Below are 19,468 nucleotides of genomic sequence, written 5' to 3'. Positions count from 1 at the left end.
CTTGTGTATAAAAAAGAATAAATGCTTGAATGTAATATATAATTTAATATTGAATAAAAAACAGAACCGAACTACCAAGTGCGTGTCACAGCAACACAAATATTGGACATACCTTGCCTATGTCAAAGGTTTCTATGGTAAAGATGTCGGTCTGTCCGGTCTCAAAATAGTTTCCCAGGTCATTATCGGAAACGACCAGCAGCATCTTGTTCGTGTCGCCTTTTTCTCCATATAGCTTCACGAACACTTTCGAATCCGAGCTGGCACCGTTAATGCAACCCGTCTTTATTGCGATGTGATAACCAACATCTGGAACACACACATACACATTTGCATCACTTTTTTCGTCCATTGTTGGATATTTTTGTGTGTTTGTGTGAATGTTTGTATGTGGTTGTTGACTCACTAAACAAACGCTGGCCGTCTTCAGTGGGAACCAACTCTCTTACAATCTGCCCATCATCCTCATTACGATCCAACCACCTGAAGGCAATAGAAACGGGCATAGGTTTAAATCCCAGGGGGGTCAGGGGGACAAGTCCCCCCCAGCTGAGGGTTGCCCCCCAAAATGATCATTAAACAACACGTGTATAATAAATAATAGAAAGATATATACTTTAAATAATTGTATAAGTAGTAAAACAATGCAAATGGGTGTTCGTGCATCCCTGCAAAAAGTTGCCAAGGCTGTTTTTCTAGCTGGTGGACCGAATGGTTATTAAAGAAGCCTGAAGGGGTCACTAGCACACCACAACGTTTACAGTTTACCCATGACCAGTGAAGGCTTTTTAACAGTGTTGTGTGTGTTCAGTCAGATTTGACTGAATTGTGTGAAGCTGCCAATGGTCCTCCAGAAGAAAGACTAAATAATAAATCATCTGTCTTGGTGTGATGATGCAGAAAGATTTGTGTGTAGGTTCAGTTTAGATAAATAGGATAGATGATGTCATGACTCACTCAATATCATTTTAAAACAATAAGCTAAAGTAACATTACAGAAAAAATGCTTTGATGTGTGTGTGTAGATGTAACCGAGCTCTATCTGTGGTGTAGGTTAGGTTTCCTCTGTGCTCTTTAGTGTCCATTTGTAACCAGATTCTAGTTTCCCAACTACATAATTGGCTTAAACACCACTCTCACATCCACCTGACCACACACACACACGCACACATGCACACGTGTTGTGTCTGTTGCTTTATCTTGCCTGTAACATGGGAACTCAATGGATGCTGCCTCAGGTTGCCCCTCCTCTCGGACCATGACCTTATCCAAAAACCAACCACAGCCTCCGCCACGGCCATCATGACCAATCCGAACCCTCCTGATCTGTCCCAGTGTAACCGCCTCTACAATAAATTCATCAGCCTGAGAAAAAAGTACACGAGAGGTAAACATTGCATACTACAGTACTACAATACTATTTCATTTTTTGTAACATTTTTATGCATTTGGCAGGTGTTTTAAAGGAACACGGCAACTTTTGGGGGACTTTAGCTTATTCACCGTATCCCCCAGAGTTAGATAAGTCAATACATGCCTTTTTCATCTCTGTGCGTGCCGTAACTCTGTCTGACGCACCCACTGCTGGCTAGCCTAGCTTAGCACAAAGACTGGAAGTGAATGGCTCCAGCTAGCATACTGCTACCAATAAGTGACAAACAACGACAACATTTTCCTATTTATATGTTGTCATTTGTATAGTCACAGCGTGTACAAATAACAAGGTCATATGAGACACAGCCATCTTTGAACAGTATACATACTGGGAACTATATTCTCAGAAGGCAAAGCACTGCTACTTAGGCGGACTGAATTCTCTGCTCCTCACCATGGGGCTTCTCGGGTGCTGCTAGCAAATTACTCTGACTTTTTGGGACTTTGGGAGCAGTATGTTAGCTGAAGCCATTTACTCCCAGTCTTTGTGCTAAGCTTGGCTAGCAGTGGGCTCTGACTTTTTGGGACTTTGGGAGCAGTATGTTAGCTGGAGCCATTTACTCCCAGTCTTTGTGCTAAGCTAGGCTAGCAGTGGGCTCTGACTTTTTGGGACTTTGGGAGCAGTATGTTAGCTGGAGCCATTTACTTCCAGTCTTTGTGCTAAGCTAGGCTAGCCGTGGGCTCTGACTTTTTGGGACTTTGGGAGCAGTATGTTAGCTGGAGCCATTTACTTCCAGTCTTTGTGCTAAGCTAGGCTAGCAGTGGGCTCTGACTTTTTGTGACTTTGGGAGCAGTATGTTAGCTGAAGCCATTTACTTCCAGTCTTTGTGCTAAGCTAGGCTAGCAGTGGGCTCTGACTTTTTGGGACTTTGGGAGCAGTATGTTAGCTGAAGCCATTTACTCCCAGTCTTTGTGCTAAGCTAGGCTAGCAGTGGGCTCTGACTTTTTGTGACTTTGGGAGCAGTATGTTAGCTGGAGCCATTTACTTCCAGTCTTTGTGCTAAGCTAGGCTAGCGGTGGATTCGTCAGACAGAGTTACAGCATGCACGGAGATGAAAAAGTTTTGTATGTATGTATGGACATATCTAACTCTGGGGGATACGGTGAATAAGCTAAAGTCCCAAAAAGTCAGCGTGGTCCTTTAAAGTACATTTAATTTATACATTTTTATCCAATATTTGTTACATAAAACAATTTTCAGTATTTATTGTGCAGTACGTGACACATTATTCAGCATGCTTATAAATATAAATACAAACATATTTCATTCTCTTCAGCATGATCACTCACATTTCCCTTCTCAAACTTGTTGACGTTGTTTTTACTCATGAACATCAGCCGTTCTCCTGTATCTCCCAAATCACCGATGATATTCAAATAAACACTGGCATCTGTTCCACTGCCACTGACGTTCCCCGTACAAATTGTCACACGATACTTCACAACTGAAAACCAAATAAAGAAATATACAGCATAAAAATACATGCAATTGATTAAACAAGTATTTGGTTCTTTCACCCTACTGAAAAGACCTAAGCTGGTTGTCTGGTTTTAGCTGGTCTCCAAGCCTGCCTATAGCTGGTTTTAAAGGGATTTTGGACACGTCTTAGCTGGTCAGGCTGGAAGACCTGCTGACCCACCAGCATAAACTAAGCAGGATGGAAGATGGTCCTCCAAGCCTGGCATAGCTGGTGGGTCAGCTGGTCTCAGAACAGAGTGAAAGTGGTCCTGTGCTTGTCTTACGTGGTAAAGGTTCTGGCACAAGCGCTCCAGTAGCCGGCAGCTCTCTGACAATCTCGTTGTCATCTTCATTGATGTCCAGCCAACGGTTACACACAAATGAGTATTTCTCTCTAGTAAGGGTCTTCATCAGGGTCGCCTTTATGCACAAACACATACACAGAGTAATCGCATTGACTTGATGGTTATTGTTCAGAATAATCCGTTGGATGAATATAAATAGACAAAAGTGAGAGATTTTTTGACATGCACCAACAGTGTTTATTGATATAAAATGAATGCATATGTAAATGGGTACAGCTCAGGTCAACTGTGTGCATTATAAAGGGGACATATCATGAAAATCTGACTTCTTCCATGTTAAAGTGATATAACTGGGTTCCCAGTGCTTCTATTAACGAAAAAATGTGAAATAGATCAACCCAGTAACTTAGTTTTGGTAAACCATTCTCTGCAAACATGTAAAAAAAAATAGGTCATTGAAATTTGGCTCCCCTTGTGATGTCAGAAGGGGATCTTATTATAATAATACTGCACTAATCTGCACTATCCAACCACGGCACTGTCATTTAGTGCAGAGATCAGCTCATTTGCATTTAAAAGGACACACCCAAAGTGTTTTTTTAAGTCAATTTTATAATAAATGATGCTATTATGAGCTAAAACTTCACATATTTACTCTGGAGACACCAAAGATTTATTTGCCATCTTAAAAAAGTCTTGTGAAATGTCCCCTTTAAGACACAGCCATTATGAATTAAAAAGGTCTACTTCTCAAAAGAAAAACACACGTGTGCAAATCAATACATTTACCAAAAAACTTGCACATATCACAATAAATAATCAGTATCAGCATTGTGTGAAATTGGATACAGTGTGAAATGGAGAAATTGGTTTTGTGTAATGGTGCAGTAGACTGCGGTGGAGTTTAGTACCCTGCCAAGATGCCAGCCGGAGAACGGGTGCCTCTTCTCGTGCCAGATCCTCAGCTTCCGAATCTTCCCAATATCAGGCATCTCGATCTAAAGAAAACCAGAAAAGATTTTTAATATATTCAAAGACTTTATCATATTTGCATTATAAAGGTTATTTTAAATACAATGAACTCAAAAAGTATTTTGTGAATGTCATTGTGTTAAATAAATAAAATATCACATTAAGTGAAGATAACAAAAATAGCCCAAAAAAGCAAAAAACATCTATCACAAAAAATAAAACATCTAGGGACTTAAACACTTTTAAGAGCTCTCCAAACTGAAAACAACTTGCACTTACATATCTTAAAATACATCAGTACCCTTTGTTTTACCTCAAAATGCACACAGGTAATGTTTTTAGTATGACATGTTTGTTAAAACTAGTTATATTTCCTAATTAAACTAAAGCCTAGTCCGGGATTAAGGTAATCCTGGTCCAGGAAACCGCCCCCTAATGTTTGTTTGGTTTTTAATGATAAAACCGTGAGAAATTGGGCCAGATATATTAAACAGCGCAATTTCAAAAAAGAATACTTTTTGGGCACACTGTGTAAAAACACACAGACGTACAATGAACTTATCACACTGTCCCTGTTCAAAACTGTCTGATTTACTCTCGAGGTTCATCTCATCACTCTTTCCCTTGTCTCCGTACACCTGCAGGAACACCAGCGCATCGGTGCCGGCACCTTTGATCTCAGATGTCCAGATCCAGAGAGACCAGGGGAATTCTGGGAAATGTATAAACACACATACACACACACACACACACACACAAAATTAGCTGGGATGACACCAAAATAATCTGATAAGTAAGGGATAATGTAGAGGCAGCCGGTAGTTATCGGGAAATAAGCCCCGACAGTGTGATCAGGACCCGACGCGAGAGCTCCCGCTTATTACACGGCTACTTGCCACATAAGAAAAAAACTGGACATGAATATGAATTTGAAAAATTTTATTGGCATATTTGTTTTAAATTAACATTTTTATCCTTCCGCGAAACTTTGCACAGATGCATAAAATGATCGTAATACCTTATTAAGATCATCTGCTTGTCTGTCTCCATTTTTTCTCTTTAACCAGTCTTTGAGAAGTTTTAATGCCCATTCTTTATTTTTTTGTGTGTTGGCTTCGTAGCTGTCATGCTCTATTTTGTCAAGTTCAGTCTCAGTAAGCTCTCTGTGTCTTGTCGTTGTTCGTTCTTCTATCCACTGTTTAAATGTTTTGTTTTTTCCGTACATGTTAAAATTTATGTAAAAATTTTCCATTCTTAATTGTGGTTGTCCAGTGTTTGTCACGAGATGGCGCCAAACAGTAATCTTTATTGGCGCGGAGCGATTTAAATCGTACAAGTAGTATCGGCTATGCGTTATTACTTTGGAGCGGTTATTATTTGAAAAGAACGAACCTGCAAATGTCTCAACTGACCAATCAGAATCAAGCATTCCAGAGAGCCGTGTAATAATTGCAACTAATATGTGAATCAGAATTTAACGAACAGCGATTATTTGTAAACGATTTTGAATTAAAAAGATTTGCAAAGCCTCTATATAATCTCATTTAGAGCTGCAAGATATCGGCATTAAAGAAATACCGCAATGGTTTGCAATAACTGAATGATTTTAATACTTCAAAAAGTTACGTAAAGAGAAACTGTTAGGTTGATACAGATAGCAGAGAGACTTTGATGCTTTCTTTTCGCAGAAAATATGTGAATATGTTTCTTATATAATTTTTTTTAATAACAATTAAATAATTTATCTTATTGCATATCAAACAGTTTCCTTCAATATTACTATATAGAAATAAAAATAATGCAAAATACAAGTCCGTAAACAATATCTGGTCAGTAAATGTACCCGCAACTGTCATGTGTCTGGTTATAAATCAAAAGAAAAAGGAAGGATAATGTTTGATGCCCAGACGGCTGGACTGTTTGCTCACTTTTCTGTTTTTTCTGTCTCAACGAGACCATCTCATAAAGTTCTCGCTCCACCAGTCCATCTCCCTCATCTTCATCCAACCACCTGCCACAGGGAAACACCTGCTCGAGACCCGTGAACGGACAATACACCGTCACCTGGGTGACAAAAAGAGAGGAGATTGTAAGAAGACCACATTACATCTACAGTATGAATAAATGATAAGAGCTTTAAAACCCACACCCGCACCTTTTCGCAGTACCAACCGCAGCTAATGCCCGCGTTGTCGTGTCCGATGGTGACTCTGCTGAGAGGACTGAGAAGCTCCAGGAGCTCCACGTTAAAGATGTCGATCTGAGCGCGCTCGAACGTGCCGCCCTCCAGGAATAACTTACCGCTGTTCTTGATGCCTTTGTAGCTGTGCATCACCAGATGAATCTTTGAGTTTGTACCCGCTCCACGTATATCACCCGTCATCACCTGTACGTTATATACAATCGCTGCACAAACACACACAAATGATTTCAAATTTGCAAACACATCATTTTAATTTGATGCACATTGGGAATCGATCCCATGACCTTTTTGTACTGACTTGCTTTAGTGTTTGATCTATAGAAACCCTAAACCAAAAATAATGTCAGAGACTCTCACCCATCGGTTGTGTGGATCCAACAAGAACATCTCTTTGTATTTTTCCATCGCCCTCAGAGATATCAAACCAGGCATCAACAGAAAGCTCATACACTTCCTTATTCCCCATGTCGTCTATAACAACCTAACACACATCATCATCATCATCATAGCGCATATATATTAAATTACTCTATACAGTGATATTATGTGAGGACTGTGTGTGTGTTTGTGTACTTTATTACAGGCCCAGCCAGCAGACGATCCCTTGTTATTGTGACCAATAGTGATTTTCCGAAGTCTGCCGAGATTCGGGGCCTCAATGGTGAATTTATCTTCATTGCCGCGCTCAAAATTGTCCTTTCCTTCGCTGGCCAGCTTCCGTTCCCCTTCAGAAACACAAACTTTAATGTCTGTGTATGCACCAGCTCATAAAAATACATACATACAAATATCCAGTGGTCATCTGACCTGTGTCCCCAAATTCTCCAAAAATATTTAGGAAGACATCAGCATCCGTTCCACTGCCTTTAGCATCCATAGTAAAGACGCTGGCGATGTACTTGTTCTCTGAAATATGTGAACAAACATAATTGTAGAGGTATGAAGGGTAGGGCTGCAAAACCATTAATAGTTTTGTTTACATCATATATGTGTGTGTACTGTGTATAATAATTATGTATATATAAATACACACAGATGCAAGTATATATTTAAGAAATATTTACATGTGTATATACATTTTTATATTTATATATATAATTTGTATTATATATAATTATAAATATTTAATAAATAAAAATGTTTTCTTAAAATGATTCATGCATGTGTGTATATTTATATATACATAATTATTATGCACAGTGCACACACAAAAACTTTTATTCTGCAAACGATTAGTCGCGATTAATCGTTTTGCAGCCCTAGTTACTTAGATTTTTTTTAAATAATACCATGAGATAGCACACAACAAAACCGTTCACAACTAAGTAAACTAGTGGAATAAGCATAATAACTCATGTTAAAGCCACAATATGCAAGATTTTCACCAATAGAGGTTGCTATTTCACAATAACACAATTGCTGAAACAAAGCAAACTTGGAAACTGATGATAGCATGGATATTAAAGGGGACGTTTCACAAGACTTTTTAAAGATGTCAAATAAATCTTTGGTGTCCCCAGAGTGCGTATGTGAAGTTTAACTCAAAATACCATAAAAATAATTTATTATAGCATGTTAAAATTGCCACTTTGTAGGTGTGAATAAAAATGTGCCTTTTTCTGTTTGTCCTTTAAAATGCAAATGAGCTGATCTCTGCACTAAATGGCATTGCAGTGGTTGGATAGTTCAGATTTAGGGGCGGTATTATTATGATAAGATCCCCTTCTGACATCACAAGGGGAGCCAAATTTGAATTACCTATTTTTTCACATGCTTGCAGAGAATGGTTTACCAAAACTAAGTAACTGGGTTGATCTTTAAATATATATTAATTTCTCCCAAGGGTTTTTGTCCTTCTAGGATTTTTTCCCACCAGGTTTTCTCCTAGGGGGGTTTTTCGTCCCAGGTAGAGTCAGCCAACTTTGGCTTAACTTAGCACTTTAATGTATACGTTACATTATTAATACGCTTGCTTGTACGGTTTAACCTTAGCCGCTATATTCTACGTCTTATATTATCTATTGATTTTCTGTGTTCTCCTCTACATCTACTCATGTAAAGCTGCTTTGCAACAATTAACAATTGTGAAAAGCGCTTTATAAATAAAATTGAATTGAATTGAATCTTTATTACATTTTCTAGATTGATAGAAGCACCGGGGACCTAATTATAGCATTTAAACATAGAAAAAGTCTGATTTTCATGATATATCTCCTTTAAGTCACTAAAAGGGCGAGAATTACAAGGAAGACAAGGGACGAGACATTATTTAAAATAGGAACAACTTCACAACTTCATGAAATATATTGCACTTTGGAAGTGTTTTTTGGATATTTAATAAAAATGACATATTGTACATATTTTGGCTTTTAAAATGTCAAAAACGTTTGTTGTGTTTTTTTAAACTTTAACCTTTAACAAAAAAAAAAAGGTTTATATGAGACTTAATAGTGGTGAGTATGTACAATGTGCCATGAAATGTTCTAGCTGATCTTTCTCATTGTCTTCTCTCTGTCTGTCAGATGTAATGCTATATTGTCAGTAGTGTTTGGGATTATTGGGTCGGTGATATTGTGATACCAGTCTGAAACTCTACTCTACTACGAAATTTCTCCTAATCTTTCACATGCAACCTGAGTCTGGGCTCCTGCTGTTTGTGTGCATTTGTTTTAAGATTGTACAGATGGAATAAAAAGAGTCTGCTGGTTACAAAGTAATACTGTTTATATCTGGTAGATGTACATCATTGTTTATGTAGTCTATGATATATAATAACAAATAATCCACGTATCAGAGTAATATGATATGATATTTAATACATCTGTGTGGTTTATAAACAGCAGCGTCTTTGTTTTATGTACCTTATGCTGAATGTTTTGTCTATTTTGTGTAGACTGATTCATAATAAGTATTGTGAGGTGTCAGATTCGTGGTTCATTTGTCGTTAAAAAAAACTACCTAAAAGGGTATATTCATAAATATTCTGCACAATAAATCTTTGTTTTGATTCACAAATTTTCTGTTTGTGTCCCATTTACTGTAATTACATTCGTGTAAGATCAGTCATATCAGTCTTTCACAATATCGATATTGGCATCACATATAAAAAACATGCCTGAAGAGCAATAAAGATTAATTAGACCAACTTACAATTATTTCTTTATATATGCTATTGTACAGTATATACGAATAAAAACATACGCTTGGGAATGTCCATGGGGTTCAGGCTGCCCAATAGGTATCGAACGGTAAGTCCATCCCCCTCTTCTCTGCTCAGCCAATTATTGCACGCATAAAAGAATCGGAGGTGTGGCCTGTTCATGTCAGTCACAATAACCCGGTCCAGGAACCAGCTGGCACTCATGCCCGTGTTATCATGCTCAATTCTACAGCACAGAAAGTACAGTACAGGTGTCAGGTGTGCCAAGAACTAGTAACTAACTAGAACTAGTAGTCACTCACCTGTGTGTGGATGCAGCTGGCTAAATGTGTCTTTATTTGTAATTATCATATACTGTGTAAGAATATATATAACTTTACTGTATATACCTTATCTTTTTTATTGGCCCAACGTTGTGTGTTTTGATCCGAAAGACGTCAGTCTTGTTTTTTTCGAAAGCAGTTCTGCTCCTGTAATGAATAGAGATCGACTTGTTAAAGAGGTGACAGACGATTTCATTTTACACTCAATCAAGCGCCCATCTTTGTAATGTTATCTGACACTGACTATGCGTGTGTGTGTGTGTGTGTGTGTGTGTGTGTGTGTGTGTACCTGGTAATTATCACGTTGTTTCCCCATAAGGAAACAAGCTTATAAATAAAATAAAATTATTTTTCTTGAAAATGTGAAGTGGGAGAAGGGTTTCTGTGATGGTTGGGGTTAGGGAATGGGGTAGGAAAGGGGAATATAATATACAGTTTGTACAGTATAAAATGCATTAACATGGAAACCAAAATGTGTGTGTGTGTGTGTGTGTGTGTGTGTGTGTGTGTGTGTGTGTGTGTGTGTGTGTGTGTGTGTGTGTGTGTGCGTGAGTGTGTGTGTGTGTTACTGTCATTGACCCAAATATCTGTCTACGGTCCCTTGCGCTGGCTTCGGTAAAAAGCATATCTCTAATCAAAATGCATGAATTAAAAATCAGCCAGTATGAATTACAGATGCACGGAGACTGCCAAACAGCTCACACGCACACATTCACTGAAGCAGTGAAACACACACCTCACCTGTGATCAACACACTTCTGATGCATTACTGACAAACTCTGGAACACCGGCAAACTTTGGAAATGATGACATTTAGACAGACTCCAGGATTCTGCTAAATTTCATCTCAATTCCAAAATGTTGCATTCTGACTGTCAGATTAAAATCCAAATACAATTCAATTCTATTCCTCTGAGATAAATGAATAACAAACTCAATACTAGGTCATATAAACCTTAATAAAAGTTTCAATTCCTGACATTCTTACCAGAATGTTTCTTAAAGGGGTAGTATATCCAAAAATGAAAATTACCCCATGATTTACTCACCCTCAAGCCATTCTCAATGTATATGATTATCTTTTGTCAGATGAACACAGTCAGAGTAATATTAGAAAATGTCCTGGCTGTTTCAAGCTTTATAATGGCAGTAAATGGTGCTTTTGATTTGAAGCCCAAAAAAGATCATCTATCCTTTACAGACGTAATCCACACGATGCCAGGGGTTAACAAAGGACTTGTGAGGGCAATGCGATTTTGTAAGAAAAATAAAAATATTTAAAATTTCACAAGAGAGTGCGTTTCCATCGCATGATGTAGCATACAAAGCACAGAGAGCAGGAAATAGAAATCTAAGATGGGGATTCAAAAGAAAATGCAGGGTTCCCACACATTAGTTAACTTCAAATTCAAGGACCTTTCAAGGCTTTTCCAGGTCCAATACCCTCAAATTCAAGGACTAAATGTGGGGACACATTTCAAGTGAGAGCAAGGTTACATCGTATACATTGTTACAGTTCCCTTTCGAGGAAACTCGCGATGCGTCACTGCGGTGACACTTTGGGGACTCCTCCAGGGATAAGTGCGTCTAAATGTGTATATCAAATTCAACCAATGGTGAGGCTTAACGACAATGACAGGGTGACGCGGGAGCCAGGAAGTATATCGCTATCTGAAATATTGCCAAAGACGGTGTTACAGGGACACAGGAAGTATGGCAAGGGAGACGCAGCGTCTTGTTCCCTTCTCAGGGAACAACAGTTACATACGTAACCCGAGACGTTTTCATGTGTCAAACACAACTATGCAAAAAAGCATTTTGGTATGAATCAACATTCACATACAGAATATATAAGCATTTAAATCGAACAGTTTAGCACGTGTGTTTAAAAGGCTAGACATTTAATGATATTATCCTACACTACACAGGGAATTATATGGATTTTTTCCAAAAAACTTCTTGCATAAAATAGATTCAAGCACTTTCAATGACCTGTATCTATCTATGTATATTTTCAAAAACTTCCCAGGGCCTTGAATTTCCCCCAGATTCATAAACTTTCAAGGATTTCAAGGACAAATGGGAACCCTGAAAATGTTGACGGATTTCGATATTAGACGAGAGGATATTGAGGGTTTTTTGGCCAAGCGCTATCTGTTTAAACCATAGTGAACCAATCAAGAATTGTTATAAGAAGAGTTATACGTCATATGCTGGATCTCGTGAACCAGAAGCTAGTTATTTTAATTTGTAAAGTTTAAAATATTGATAATTTTTAACAAAAACGAATCGATTGCCTTCAGAAGTCCTTTATTAACCTCCTGAAGCTGTGTGGATTATTTCTGTGAAAGATGGATGATCTTTTTTGGGCTTCAAATCAAAAGCACCATTTACTTCCATTATAAAGCTTGAAAAAGCCAGGACATTTTCTAATATAACTCAGATTGTGTTCGCCTGAAAAAAAGTAAATCATATACATCGAGGATGGTTTGAGGTTGAGTAATTTTCATTTTTGGGTGAACTATCCCTTTAAATAAGTTTCTGAAGCTATATATACTTTGACTTTAGGAGCTATGAAACATTGTTTAATATTGTTGTTTAATTTCTCTCTACACATTTTCTAAATGAATAATTCACCCCCCAAAAAATAAAAACTGTCATCGTTTACTCACGCTCATGTTGTTTCAAACCTTTATACTTTATTTCTGCCATGGAAATAACATGAGATATAAGGGGAAAGACTTTGCATCCTCTTTCACTGCGTGATTAAAGCTTGTAAAATATCTCCAGAGAAGAAAAAAGAAAGATTTGGAAAACATAAATGTGAAAAAATGATGACAGAATTTCTATTTTGAGGTGAAACCTTTTTCTGTTTTCTCTCCTAATGTTTTCTGAGTCATTATGCAACATAAACTGTTTGGACATCCATCTGAGCAAATGAAAACTCTCTCATGAGTAATTCATTTCCCAATTATGCACTGATCAGGATTATTGATCACTACAGAGAGAGTTTTAACAGTCCTACTATGGCTGCACTCATATAATATCAACGCACATACATAACATGTTATGTATATTTGTTGATTTATATGAGTAACCAGAGCGGGTGAGTATGCTAAAAAGTTATTTTTTAAAGGATAGTTGGGTCAAAATGGGACAAACCCAACTGTTGCATTAAATTAACCCAAGCAAGGCCTATATTTGATCCAACCATGAGTTAAAACTAACGCACAACATTTTTTTAGAGTGGAAGTGACTTCCCTTGTATTTCGGATCAAAAAGGAAGTGATGTCATGTGACTTTAAATTCTCATTGGTCCAATGAGAAAGCCATATAAATCTCTTCCCTTTGTCCAGATGAATGTCCACCATGATGCTGTATAGAGGAGAGCAAATCCTGTGCTTTACAATGGCATTGTGGGTAATGGATGAGCCAAGCAGCTCTGTGATTCAAATCCAGGTGAATAATCTTACACTATCAAAACAGCGTTTGTGTCTCAAAGTGTGTTTGCGTGTGTGTGGGAATGTCATGATCAAAGCCCTCAGGATCCTCTCTTGTACAGCATTGTGTGCAAATGAAATGAAGATAAAGGAGGCCATGTTAAAGTTATACCTCCTCTCAGTGCTGTAGATTGAAGAAAAATACAAAATTAACATAAAAATTAACATCACAAAGAGTTCCCGGGAAACCCACTGCACCGTCACGCTCAACAAGGTCCTCATCTCCTCATCTTTGATGCAAATACTTGATATCATTTAGATGCTAAATATAACATGGCATGATACAGAAAATATAAAGTAACAAAATGTAAAAAAATTTGATATCGTCATTGTACAATGATATACTGAAAAATAATGCGTGACCATACGGTGCCTTTAATTGGTCTAAAAGGAGGTGCAGAATGACTTTTACATTGATCTCCTTTTATAAACATAAAATAATTAAATTAACACACAACCTTGGTGTTTTTTTTTTTTTAACAGCAGGTAACTTTACACAGGTGAAAGGAGAAAAACAATGACATTCTGTATTCGGACGGCAAATAAAAATCATACCAAATAATAAAAATACCTTATGAGAAACAATTACTGTCTGAAAATAGGGCTTTAACCATAATAAATGATAATCTTAACATTTCGATTAATAATAAGCTTTAACAAGTAATGCATATAAGTAATAGGGATGCACCGATATATCGGCCAATGACCGTTATTGGCAGATAAAAGCACTTTTTGCCACTATCAGGCATCGGCCACAATAGAATTGCAGTTTGCTCGCTGTACACCATTAGGATTTCGTAACATAAAAATTTGAAATGAGTAGTAAATCGAAAGCAAAACTATCAATATCTATCGGTATAGATAAAGTAATCAGATATCGTTATCGGCATACATTTTTTGTATCTGTGCTCCCCTATAAAAAACCATGCATGATGTGATACAAATCAAAACATACTGATGACAAAAAACATACTATAGCTTGAAACTACTGTAAGGCACTTTGGATAACAGAAAACATCTGCCAAATGCATAAATGTTACTAAGCATCATTCACAATACCAATAAGTGTTCACTTGAAGCTGAAAATTTGTTGATGAATGAAACCAAACCAAACTTGAATAATAACTCACTTGCTGGCCAGATGAACTTTGGGAGATACGCCAAACTCTCCATACAATGTGATGAAGACGTTAGCATCCGTCCCCGCCCCTTTAACATCGCCTGTGATCGTCACCACCTCGTACACTGAAGGGAAAGTAAAACCATAATACCTGAGCTCTGAAAGCATCATGTTTTCATTTGCATTACATTAGGGGGATGTTTACATTACATTCTCAGGTATGTCCAGTAACCCAACAGCTAAATTTACCCATGCGTGTATAAGTTGCATTGTTGTAAGCAATATCTCTGTGACTTACCCATGTTAAGTGAGTGAGAGCGCGACATGGCCCTGATGGCACCACGTGACCTGTACCTGTCACTTCAAGACACTGAGACAAACACATGCATGTCTTCACCTCAGGAGTAACACTTACATGAGTTGTCTCAGTATCAGTTATGATGTCAAACAAAAGTAAATAATCTTAATATATGACATTTAGGTGTCTGGACCCCGTATTAAAGACCACATATTATGTTGCAAAAACAACGTTATTTTGTATAATACAATGAGTTTGCATGGTTTATGGTTAAAAAATACATTATTTTCCAGAAAACGCACATTATTGTTGCTCCTCTATGCCCTGCCTCCCTGAAATGCGTTGATTTTGTACAAAGCTCATCGTTTTGAAAAGCGCAGTGTCCTCTGATTGGCCAGCTAAAGCCGAAGGTATACTAGGGCCATCCGCGTACACACATTGTCTGCATGACGTCATTTTCGTCATACGGAGGGTCCACGGTCATCCGCGCACACCGTCCGCATGCAGCCCAAACAGACAGTACGCATAGAACAGAACAAGAAAATATTGCACTACACTACAAACAATTAAACAAATGCAATAGTCAGCATTTACACACACACTATCATCTTCTTTTATTTTCACTTCTTTCAAGAACAGAAAGCTGTAGAGCATTTTCGCCACCATAATGATTGATTCATTTTCTTTGTTTTCTTCGTTTTTGTTCTAAACTGTAGGGGTAACTCGGGGTTAGTTGTAACACGGACTGTTTACATTGTTGCACAAGGTTGAGCGTTTTGGTTTTCCGGTATTATTTTCATGCTGCCAAAAGACGATCTCCGGCAAATTATTGGAAATGTATAATGTTTTTCCAGAGAGTTATTGATGAACGAGTGTTTTGGTGGCATGTAAGTAAATTTTTTCATCATATGTTTTTTTTTTCGGTTTCTAAGTTGGGTGTGTAAGATACCAAATCCAATGCTATGTCATATTAATCAGTGTCTTGTTGACTAATGCTGCGTTCACAACAGCCACGGTAGAGGCGTCAAGCGAGAGTGATTTCAATGTTAAGTCAATGTAAAGACGCTTTCACGTGCGTGTGGAAGTCTCGCTTATCTAATCTACACAGATGCAACAGTTATTTTTGCAAACCATAAATTGTTACAATAAAAAATATGAACACATGAGATAAGGGAAATCATTGTGGTGAGCATTGTGGTGATAGTTTTTATTTATTTTGTGTGGCTGCGTTAAAAAATTATCATGCAAATAATGATTAAAATATTTTCATAAGTTTGGTGTGTTGCTGTATTACGTTTATTTTATGTAAATAATAATTAAAATGTTTTCATAAGAAACCTTAATGTATGTGAACTTGATTTGTAAGTGTACCTTGGGGTTGGACTGCGTGCGTTTCTTGGCTTTCAGCGGTGAACTGACATCATTGTAGCGCTTGCGGCGCAACGTCCTGGGGATGCCAGCTGATGAGACAATTGTGGCTATTTCCTCTCACGCCTGTTTAACCGACGCTGATTTGGGTGGGTTCTCCTATCCCCATACAAAACAACTTCTCTGTCTTTGACTGCTCTTACAAGAACGTCGGTCTCCTCGGCTGTGAACCGCTCCTGGCGTGCGCCTGGTAAATCCGTCATAATAATAGCAACCCACCATGGAACTTGCGCACTTGCGTTTAAAGGGAATGTTGGATGACGTTCTGATTGGCTTATTTGACGTTACGCCCAAACCACACCTATGAATAATGAACCTACTTCAGACCAACCCCTTATTGATTTGCGCCTGGCGCAAGAGTTATTTCTCCCGCCGGGAAAATAGCAACAGCGCCCAAGATCCGGCCAGAAAGTCACTTGCGCTTTGCGCTTCGCACTTGCGTTTCAGATTGTTAAAATAAGGCCCACAATGTTCAAGCGGCAAACTAGAAGCGGTAGATTCGAATTTGACGCCCCAAACGTGGCTGGTGTGAACCCACGGTAATGCTGTGTTTACACCATCCACGGTAGAGGCATCAAGCGTAAGTGTTTTCAATGTTAAGTCAATGTAAAGATGCGTTGACGCGCGTCTGGAGGTCTTGCGGCGCGAATGAGGCCTTTAGCGAGGCGCGGTAGACATGATTCCGCCTCATTTGTGGTCTAGTTCGTGCGAATGGCACGAATGAGCGTTGCAAAAATTAAAAAATTTGAACTTTGGCGGAAAAACGTGCTGCGTTAACCAATCAGGAGCTTGCTCTAGTACTGACGTGATTACAGAAAGCGAGCAGAGTCGCAGAAGCCCCTCCCATGACGTGAATTTCCGCGTGAATGTCTCGATAACTAGAATTTCACACGCGTCTTTCACGCGTGAATGAAGCGAGTAAACTCAAAGGGGTGGTTACCCGGACAGGGATTAGACTAGTCCTAGACTTAAATAAATGTAAGAGCTGTCCAAACTGAAAACAACTTGCACTGACATATCTTAAAATACATCAGTGTCCTTTGTTTTGCCTCAAAATGCATGCCAGTAATGTTTTTAGTAAGGCATGTTTGTTAAAACTAGTTATATTTCCTAGTCCTGGTTTAAGCTAATCCCTGTCCGGGAAATCAAGCCAAAATGTTCAAGCTGCAAAGTAGACGTGGTAGACGTGAATTTGATGCCTCAAACGCGGCTGGTGTGACCCCACGGTAAAACATAGCATAATTTTTAAACGTCTGCAGCTAGCAACTTTTCACGATATGAAAACGTTACGTTAGCGTAATTCTTGCCGTTATTTTAAATAGGCTACACACAAATGATTGCTGGCTGCCAACAAAATAAATGTGCCTGTCTTATCAAAAATCTATTTTTGTTCATATCTTTAATATTGATTGAATGAGCTCACGACGTCTTTATTAAATCTAATAAAACGTCTAATTAAATGAATGGCTAAAATCAGACTTTGATGCTCATTATCTCAGAATAAAATGAACAGGTGACACTATACAATACACTCTCAAAAATGAAGGTGCTTCACAGTGCCATAAAATAAAAAAATTGGCCTTTATCATCTGAAGAACCTCTTTTCACAAAAGGTCCTTAGTAGTAAAAGTTTTTTTGGACTATAAAAAGGTAAGAAAAAAACAGCTCTTAAATGAAACGGTCCTTTGGGGAATCCAGAATGGTTCTCTGCACTGCTGTGAAGAACTTGTTGTAGCACCTTTATTTTAAAAGTTTTTGTGGGCCTCCAAAAGCTTTTCCTGGATCAATGCTAAACAATAACCTCAACCGCCTGACCGCCCCTGACACCGAATGAGCTTTTGAAGGTTGCATGAAAAGCCAGATTAGGGTGTAATGTTTCATGCCATAGAGAGGTGGCCGTCTGATTCAAATCCATAGCTGGCATGATGCCCTTCTGCCAGGACACTGTAATAATCAGAGAGTCAAAACACACTTCTAACGTGCCAATCAGAGGTCTGTCTGCCAAAAACAAATCTGGAAGCCTCTCTAAGCCAACAAGAGTTTGAAGCTAGATGAGAATCTTTAATGTTTTTAACATGAATGTAAATCTGTGAATAAATGCACCAAAGACTTGAGGTTTTTAGTAGAAATAAAGAAAATCTAAAAGTGAATCGTTTATCCAGAGACTCTTTTCTTTACCTTTCTTTTTGTAGTATTCATCATCTTGGTCGTCGGATTCTTCGGTATGATAGTTTAGTAACTCCTGCTGATAGAGCTCTGCATAGTCCACATGTTTGACCTTTGACTTCTTTCCCTTTTTCGTCTTCTCCTCGTCGCTGTCCGTGCCTTTCTTTTTTTTCTTATCCTTCTTTTTCTTCTTCTTATCCTCCTCTTCCTCTGCCTCTTCCTGCACAGCCTCCTCGTCTTCATCTTCCTCTGCCGACTTTTTCTTCTTCTTCTTGCCATCTTTGCTCTTCTTTTCTTTCGACCCCATGTCGTCTTCACCTTCTGTATTATCAGATGGTTTACTCTTCTTTTTCTTCTCCTTCTTCACCTCTTTTCCGTCCCGTTCCTCGCGGGAGGATTTCTCTTTGGTCCGTTTTTCTTTTTTGATGGGTTCATTGTTGTTTTGTTCGTCTGTTGCATTGTGGTTTTCGGTCACCTCACCATCGCTGTTGTTTTGAAGTTCTTTTTTCTTCTTTTTGTGTTCTGTTGTTTCGCTCTTGTTCCTCTTCTTCTTCTCTGTGATGTCCTCAGAGTTCTTATGTCTCGTTTTCTTTTCGTCTACGTCCCTCTTACTCTTTCCTTTCACCTTTGGCTCCTTCTCCTCTCCTTCGTCATCCTGTTCTTCGGTTTCTGTAGTTTTTTTCTCTTTTGTGGGCATCTTTTATTCATCCGAAGAGTGGCAGGGTGATGGTGAGTGTTTCCTCGCCGTCTGAGGTGTAAGGTGTCTGAGCCGTCTGACCTGCGGCACCGAAAGGCCCCTGCACGCAGCTGGAGCAGGGCCTCAGCTCAGAGCCGGAGGCTCTCTCGCACAGGTCCTGTGATGCAGTGAGCAGCTCATGAATAATTACTTGATGAAGAGTGATCACATGATCTGTAAGAGAAAGCAAATGAAAACGGAGAGGACAGAGATAAAGACAGGTGGGGTGGGCCTTTACACCCTTTTATTATTTATGGTCTGAGGATCGATTTACTAAAGCACGGCATACGTTACACGCACACACATAAACTTATATATATATGATATAGGCCTACACATAATATGTGTGCGTGTTTGTATAAAT

At 38.5% G+C, this 19,468-nt stretch overlaps 1 protein-coding gene across 1 annotated transcript in view; it reads right to left on the bottom strand.

Moving 5' to 3' along the window:
• loxhd1a (lipoxygenase homology PLAT domains 1a) overlaps nucleotides 1-19,131 on the bottom strand; it is a 43,630-nt gene extending 24,499 nt beyond the window's left edge. The window contains exons 1-16 of the mRNA XM_065243717.1: nucleotides 18,381-19,131; nucleotides 14,487-14,601; nucleotides 9,923-10,003; nucleotides 9,575-9,759; nucleotides 7,181-7,279; nucleotides 6,947-7,098; nucleotides 6,731-6,854; nucleotides 6,326-6,576; nucleotides 6,099-6,234; nucleotides 4,722-4,882; nucleotides 4,110-4,196; nucleotides 3,178-3,313; nucleotides 2,725-2,879; nucleotides 1,205-1,365; nucleotides 407-483; nucleotides 113-309 (exon numbers count right to left, since the gene is read on the bottom strand). Coding sequence (XP_065099789.1) covers nucleotides 113-309; nucleotides 407-483; nucleotides 1,205-1,365; nucleotides 2,725-2,879; nucleotides 3,178-3,313; nucleotides 4,110-4,196; nucleotides 4,722-4,882; nucleotides 6,099-6,234; nucleotides 6,326-6,576; nucleotides 6,731-6,854; nucleotides 6,947-7,098; nucleotides 7,181-7,279; nucleotides 9,575-9,759; nucleotides 9,923-10,003; nucleotides 14,487-14,601; nucleotides 18,381-19,065 — 2,802 coding nt within the window. The 5' untranslated portion in view covers nucleotides 19,066-19,131. The remainder of the gene's footprint in view (nucleotides 1-112; nucleotides 310-406; nucleotides 484-1,204; nucleotides 1,366-2,724; nucleotides 2,880-3,177; nucleotides 3,314-4,109; nucleotides 4,197-4,721; nucleotides 4,883-6,098; nucleotides 6,235-6,325; nucleotides 6,577-6,730; nucleotides 6,855-6,946; nucleotides 7,099-7,180; nucleotides 7,280-9,574; nucleotides 9,760-9,922; nucleotides 10,004-14,486; nucleotides 14,602-18,380) is intronic.
• Between the last annotated feature and the right edge of the window lie 337 nt (nucleotides 19,132-19,468).

The sequence above is a fragment of the Paramisgurnus dabryanus genome, chromosome 18 (genome assembly GCF_030506205.2).
Source record: "Paramisgurnus dabryanus chromosome 18, PD_genome_1.1, whole genome shotgun sequence".
Lineage (NCBI taxonomy): Eukaryota > Metazoa > Chordata > Actinopteri > Cypriniformes > Cobitidae > Paramisgurnus > Paramisgurnus dabryanus.
This window is presented reverse-complemented; position numbering and strand designations above follow the sequence as displayed.